The sequence below is a fragment of the Manacus vitellinus genome, unplaced genomic scaffold (genome assembly GCF_001715985.3).
Source record: "Manacus vitellinus isolate BGI_N305 unplaced genomic scaffold, ASM171598v3 scaffold_158_pilon, whole genome shotgun sequence".
In the NCBI taxonomy this organism is placed as follows: Eukaryota; Metazoa; Chordata; class Aves; order Passeriformes; family Pipridae; genus Manacus; species Manacus vitellinus.
Window position 1 is genome coordinate 76,578 of NW_021939113.1, and position 7,419 is coordinate 83,996.

At 50.1% G+C, this 7,419-nt stretch overlaps 1 protein-coding gene across 1 annotated transcript; it reads left to right on the forward strand.

Annotated features, from left to right (window-relative positions):
* Window positions 1-1,775: 1,775 nt before the first annotated feature.
* Window positions 1,776-4,720, forward strand: ORMDL3 (ORMDL sphingolipid biosynthesis regulator 3). The gene is made up of 3 exons (XM_029958448.1): window positions 1,776-1,969; window positions 3,129-3,280; window positions 3,415-4,720. Exons 1-3 carry the CDS (start codon window positions 1,796-1,798, stop codon window positions 3,548-3,550), a joined length of 462 nt encoding a protein of 153 aa, XP_029814308.1. The 5' UTR covers window positions 1,776-1,795; the 3' UTR covers window positions 3,551-4,720.
* Window positions 4,721-7,419: the final 2,699 nt, after the last annotated feature.

The following is a 7,419-nucleotide window of genomic DNA, read 5'->3' on the forward strand; positions in this document are numbered from 1 at the left end:
TTCTCCCAACATCCAGGAGAACTGTTTCCCGTGTCTGGCACTCAGCACTCCTGTTTACATGTTCCACAGGGTGTTTTGCTTTTCGTTGTTGTTGTAACAATCTGACTCTTTTTGACTCATTTGTGCTTCACCACAACCCCCAGTCTTCCTTCTGAGAGCCCTTGGGAATCGCAGCAGGTTCAGGCTGGAGCTGTTCCCCCTGCCAGGGGTGAAGTGCTGAGCTCTGGCTCCCAGTCTTGCTTCCAGACCACACTTTGGGCTGTTGTCAGGAATATCCTCAGGCCAGTGATCCAGGATACGGGCAACAAGGAAACGAGCACCCTGCAGAGCTGCAGCCTCTTCCCTAGAAACAAAATCCTTCCCCAGGTATGAGCCCCCTGACAGAGGGAGGTGAGGATCTGCAGCAACGGCTGCCTGTGCAGTTGGAGGAGGTTTGGAAATTACATGGAGCATCCCAGGAGCTGTGGAGGGGAGGCTGGCTCTGAGCCCCAGCCCTGGGCAGGAGCGGGGCCTGTGCCAGCTCCTGAGACAAGCCAGGCCTGGTGCTCCAGGAGGGAGCTGGGAACAGCTGGCAGTGAGGAGAGTGTGATGTTGGAGCTGGCTCGGGCTCGCCCCTGGAGAGCTGGAGGGAACAGCAACACGGCTTCCAGCTGTGGGAACCAACAGCAGAGCCACGAGGCCAGACGGCAGGAAACGGCCCTCGCCGTGGGGTCCCGGATCCAAGGGGGACAAACCTCATCATCCCATCAAACTCCACTTCCATGGGACACAGAGATGATTTTATGCGAGAATTTCCCTGATCTCGGTGTGAAGACTTTCAGCTTTACAGTGGGTTTAGTTTGTGCTGTTCCCTGTAATCCCTGGAAACCAGAGCTGTCCTGCTCCCAGCTGGCCTGGGAGCTGATGGATACCTGCTGCCACTGGCACTGTCAGCCCACTCAATACCTTCACTGTCTGTGGGACACCACTCAGGATTTGTTCCAAGAAGGTGACACTCTCTTGCTTCCTCTCCTTCCTGGCATTGTCCAGAAAACCATCTCTGTGCTCCTCCTACATGGCAGCTGTTCTTTCCAGGTAGGGGAAGAGCCACCTCCTCCACAGCTCTTCCTCCTGAAATATCCTCCCGAGGCACTTTGCCCTGTTATCTCTCCCTTTTTACATTCCTCAAGAAGAACCTCATTCCTTCCCTGGGGGCAAATTGTTTTGTTCCTCTTTCTTCCCTCTCTGTAAGTCTTAAATCCAAAGGCAAAACAAGTGAGCCAGAGCAGGAGACCAGCAAACCTCCGGAGCTGTGCAGAATCCTGTTAATTTAGTTAAATTAATTAGGAGATCTGTTGATACAGAGCCTTTCCTCAGCAGATACTGCGTTCTCTCCCCAAATTTAAGGCCTGCTGGCTCCATAAACATGCAGGAAGCTTCCCGTGCCACGTGTTTCCATGATTAACACCGCGACGAGGATTTAAAAGTGCTTAAAAGTATCGGTTTGAGTCTTGTCAGGCAAATGTGGGATTGAACCTCAACACCTTGGCTCCAGGAAAACATCTCAAATCACAAGTAGCTTCTGCCACAGACAGGCTTCCCACACATTATTCCCAAATCTGAACCACTCCCGGATTCGGCGACGTCAGCTCTGGGAACGGCAGTAGCGAGGGGCAGAGGAGTGAGCTGCCTTGGGATTTTTATAGCACGCGGCAGATTGGGGGTTTGCCTGACAACCAGCCACTGCTGAGCGCTTTGGGCCCGAGCTCTGACCTGGGTGTGTGTTGCAGGGGCTCCCGTGGGACACGAGGGCAGGATGAACGTGGGGACGGCGCACAGCGAGGTGAACCCCAACACCCGCGTCATGAACAGCCGCGGCATCTGGCTGTCCTACGTGCTGGGCATCGGGCTGCTGCACGTCGTGCTGCTCAGCATCCCCTTCTTCAGCGTCCCCGTGGTCTGGACCCTCACCAACATCATCCACAACCTGGTAAGGGGGGCGGCGCGGCCCAGGGCGCGGGGAGCCTCTGGGGGAGCCTCTGAGCAACCCGCTGAGATCCCTCTTGGAACGGGTCCTTTGTGTTTCCAGAGGTGCCGGGGGAGTTGCTCAACCTGCAACCCTCGGCCTGCGCTGGTGCCTCTGGGTCATGGATTTAAATCCAGCCCAGGTACAGGTGAGGCAGCAACACCTGGTGAGGCTGCTCTGAGGGGATTCATTTGCCTCCAGGGCAAGTCCTTCTCTGTGTCCCCAGAGGAGTCTGGGACAGGCCCCAGACGCTGCCAAGGTGTCACTTGGGGCAGTAAAACCTGAATTGGCCTCGTCAGAGTTAAGGAAACAAGATTAAATCCCGGATGTTTTTCTGCTTAAAGTAAAAGGTTAGTCCAGGAACTGATTCCCTTCTCTAAGGATCAGGTCCCCAGACAGGTTCGCACAGGGGACAAAACTCTTCACAGATGCAGCAATTGATTCTGTATCCTTAATTTTAAATAACATCTCTGCCTAAGAATATTCCAGAGACAAAAATGACATGGACTGGGAACCGTCATGCTAAAGTTATTCCTAGTGGGGGATAAAACCAACCCCAGACCGCCAAACTGGAGCTGCTCTGGTGATAAGACCTCCACAAACCCCCAAACTGGAGCTGCTCAGCACTCGGCTCATGAGCAGCCGGCTCCTCATCCCCCTCCTCTGGCAGCTTTAGGTCCTGGGAACAAAAAAAGGAGTTTAAGTGCCAGAAGTGTCTATCCTGAGGAGCTGTGATGTAGCCAGACACGGTTTGTCTGTGGCTTGTGTTCCCCTGGTAATCGGGGGGGTGACAGACCCTCTCCCAGCACGTTTTCCGGAGGTTTCTGCCGCGCCGCGGCGGGCGGGTGCTAATCTCCCGATCCCAGAGATCCCAGGGCTGTAATCTTGTCACCACCTCCTTGGCTCACACCCAGGAGCCGAGCGAGAGGCCTCACGTGGAGCAGCCGAGTTGCCACGGCCTTTCCCGACTCTCCTTCCCCTGCTTCCGTGGCCGCTCCCGGTTTTCCAGCAGCGCCACGTCCCTCTAGTGGAACGGCGCGGGGCTGCAAGCTCCCGAACGCGCTCCCCTGGTGGGATTTTGGGATGCAGGGCCCCCGCGAGCCTCACGCTGTGTGTCCTGCAGAGCATGTACATCTTCCTGCACACCGTGAAGGGAACCCCCTTCGAGACCCCGGACCAGGGCAAGGCCCGGCTGCTCACGCACTGGGAGCAGATGGATTACGGAGTCCAGTTCACCGCCTCCCGCAAGTTCCTCACCATCATGCCCATCGTCCTGTGAGTATTCCCAGCTGGCCCAGCTGCCTCGTGTCCCAGTACCCACCAGTGTTCTGTCCTGGGACACAGGCACACGGAATGCCACAGCTCAGTTTGCTTCTCTCTCTCTCTTTGTTTCCACCCTTCTTTTCCAGGTATTTTCTAACCAGCTTTTACACCAAGTACGACCGGATACACTTCATCATCAACACCATCTCCCTCATGAGCGTCCTGATCCCCAAACTGCCTCAGTTCCACGGAGTCCGGATCTTTGGGATCAACAAGTACTGAGCGGCGTGGCTGGAGCAGACGGCGGAGGAGCGGGGAAAGGGGGAATTCCTTCTCCCCAGCCCTGTTTCCTCCCCCCACGCAGACTGGGATGTGATTTCGGAGTGGCTGTCCAAAGGCAGATCCCAACAGACACATTCCGCATGCTGGATCCTCGTGCCCAATAAATCCAAACCAGCTCCAGAGTAGAGTTTAGTGCGGAGCAGGACACGCGACACCGGATTTCTCTTATCCCAGTGTCACCAGTAGATGCAAAACCACCGAGACTTGGAGGTACAACGAGGATGAATTCTGGGAAGAGCCTCATCTGTCCCAGACATGGAATGACAAGGACAGGGGTGAGGGGAAAAGCTTTTAGTGCTGGTACTATTGCTGTGGTAAATGCACTTTAAAATACCTTTCCCTTCCTGAAGCCGGGTGCTTTGAGCAGTACATGGGGGAAATCCAAAGGGATACAGCCAGACTTTCCCAGGACTGGATTGTTTTGGGGTCTGAGTTCCAGTTTTAGGCAGATCTGAACGACAGATTTTTATTTTGCAGTCTTTGACACCACTGAGAAGGGAAGTTCTTTTCCTAAAAACAGCACAGGAAGGAACAACCTGCAGTTTGACAAAGCTTCCACTTTCCTACAGCACCATCCATGTGGTCCAGGGAAAAGGTGGATAGATCCCAAATCATGCTCGTTTTTTTCAGTTTATACCCAAATCTGTCCAGGTAACTCTTCTCCCCACCCCACTGCTGGTTTTTAAGCACAGGAGGGCTCAGGGGGCATTTGGATCAAGGGCTGGGGGTGGATGATTTAATGATTGACAACAGATGCCACTGAGCTCTTTGGGACACGGACATGGACATGGAGGGGTGTGGGAGAGGCTCACACTGGCCAGGTACAGGCCCAACGAGGTGGAAGCCTGATTGCTCTAATCAAGCACACAGCCATCCTTGACTTTAATTGGAATTTTTCTCCTCAGTCCAGCTCCTTGGTTAAGTTCATGTGACTGGGATTTGCCAGTTCTCCAGTTATCCATGGACTTGAGGGAAGTGAGGGTTGGATTTCTGGCTTTCCTGGAAGTCTGTCCCTCAGCTCCACACCCCAGGGCTGCGTGAGGAGCAGCAGCAGCAGCAGATGAATTGACCAGCAGAGGGATTCAGTGGGTCACTGATAAGAGATTATTTCACAGAGGAACAAAATCCAACCTTTGCCCTCAAATTACCACCTCAAACAGGTTCAGGTTTCCTGGCTGAGGCAGCTTTTTCCTGTTAAAAATAATCCATATTTTCTTTTGGGTTATGTTCCAGGTGGAATGTTTTCCCTCACGCTTCCCTTGAAACCCCATGAAAACCTGTATTTCTGTTGTCTTAATGCTTATATTGTCTCATCTTTCTGACAATGGGATAAAACCTTTTAAATCTGCTATTTTTGTTCCTGCAGTAGCAATTCCAGCTTTAGAGGCCACGGTGGAGAGCGTTGAGTTGTTGGATGGTCTGAGCATAGGACATGGATTGGGGAATTGCAGGTTTGCACCTAAAATCTGTTACTCTGTGCATAATTTTAGGGAAGCTGCTTCACTTCTCTCTCTCAGACTTCCTATGGGACTGCTACGGGGCAGGGAAAACATTCAGTGTACCTCAGAGGGCTGCTGGAATGCAGGGAGAATCACTCCCTCATATGTTTGAAAAGTGGAAATATAAGTGAAAAGGATGTTTTCAAGAAGGTAGAAAGAGAAAAAAAGTCTGGCTGGAGACCCCAGGGCGTTGACAAACGTGCAATTTCCCTGATGGGGAGGTTAAACCTTAAATGTAACCCCCAGGACATAAGGACTGCTGCTTTAGTTAAGGTACTCTCTACCCTAATCGGCTCTTTAAGCTACTAGACAATGGTAATTGTTATCAAAATAGAGATATTTCATCAATCAGCTTGGAAATGGCACAGGAATGAGCAGTATCCCTGCGGGAATGGCCGCTCCAGGGAGCAGGTCCTGGCAGGGTGGCTGAGGCTGTACCCAAAATACTGTGTGGTGCTGAACAGACCCGAGTGTCTGCCCAGGCACAGCTTCCATCTCCAGAGGGAAGAAAATGAATTGTTTTGGTAGAAAAAAAAAGGGGAGAAACAGCACTTTTTTGGCAACAGAAAGAGTCTCTAGGTGCTTACAGACATGACTCCTCACAGGCAGACATATGCTGGGTAGTTCTAAGCATATGCACATCACAGAGTGAAGGCAGGTTTGATAATTTTAGAATAATTATAAATAGAAGGGATCAGCTTTTCTTGATGAGATAGAGCAATTCCCACAGCCTCCCTGAAGGCACTGCAACAGCTGAGAGTCTGAGCACTCGTGCTGGTCACTGACACTAAGGACATCTGACTCTGTGTTGTTAAATTAAATATAACTGCGAACCAGAATTGGATTATAAACTGCTCAAACAAGCAGGTTTTAAAGCCTGAAGTCCAAAATTTATAATTAAGGCTTTGCCTAACAGCAGAAGTAAACTTTTCTGACTTCTCTCCTTCACACAAATGATTAAAAACAGCCTACCTAGGAGTTATGTGACAGTGACACTCTTTACAACACAGGCATCATTTTTCCACGGAATAACTGAGTTAACTTGGACTCAGTTAGTCCAATCAAGGGAAACATAAGTGGAAACAGGAGGAATATGGAAAGAGGCGAGTTTAAGAAAGATTTCTTGTTATATTAAGTGTCTACATACGATTAATAAGTATTAGAACAATTACAAACCTGGCAGAATCTTCCTTAAGATCCCAGCTTAAGGGTAGGTGTCAGGGTTAATAAAAAATAGAAAAGCAATAAGTTAATTGTAATTAAACCACCATTGTAAGGGGTACCTGAGAGAGTCTGAAGTGAAGGGACAGCATGGGCAGGCTGAGGAGATGTCAGACATGTCCTTAGAGGTGACAGATCAGGGATGAAGCCACGTTTTAGGTGAAGAACCCAAACATGAGCAGAACTCCTTTTAAAGTGGAGTTTTCCCCAGGTACCTGCGTGGAGGAGATAAGTGACTGTTGCTGATTTTAAATGGGATTCTGATCACATGTAAGTGGGATTCTGATCTGATAGATTTTCCTATGAAACTTGTCCTGTATCATAAGCAGGGCAAATCTTACCTGGAGAGATCAAGGCGGGCTCCACCCTGTGACGGAGGAACAATTCCTGGTGAGCAGGTACTTCAACAGCTTTTCTTTTTGGTTCTGCAATGAAAGAGAAAAGCTTTTGAAAGCCTGGGACCCTTCTCAGGAACTGGCAGCAGCCTTGCACTGGGCAAAGCCTCCTAAGCCACTGTCAGCACCACGCACGTATCCACAGGGTACAGCGGTCCCTGCTCCAGGACAGTGGGAAAACCAGCAGGTCCTCCCAGCCTGATGCTCCTGAATTAGGGATCCTGTCTTGGGATTCATTTAACAGAGCTACCAGGGTGGCAAACAGTGCAAACCTTCGCAGGAAAAAGCCTTTAAAATAAACAAGATTTAGGGCTACTTCATTCCCGAGTCCTTTTATTTTTGAATTTTGGGTTGTTTTTAGAAGCTCGGTACTGGCCCTCGAGGAGGGGACAGCAGTGGGTTAACACATTAATATCCCTCATTGTAACTTATGTTGCTTTATCATTGCCTATAATAGCTTTTAAGCATGCGAGTGTTGGTGTATCTGTATCCTCCCTGGATCAGTTTAATGAGCTGAATTAATTGGGAGATTTTTTTAAAGGAATGTTCTGTACAAAGTTTTAGGGTTTTTTTTTTTCCCAGTAGCCCTTCTTTTTGCTGTGGATACAGGAGTCTCAAGTAGAGAACTTTCTAAAATAAAGTGTGAATATTTTTATTACTCCTTTGTACAGTGTTCTAAGAGAGACTAATAAAG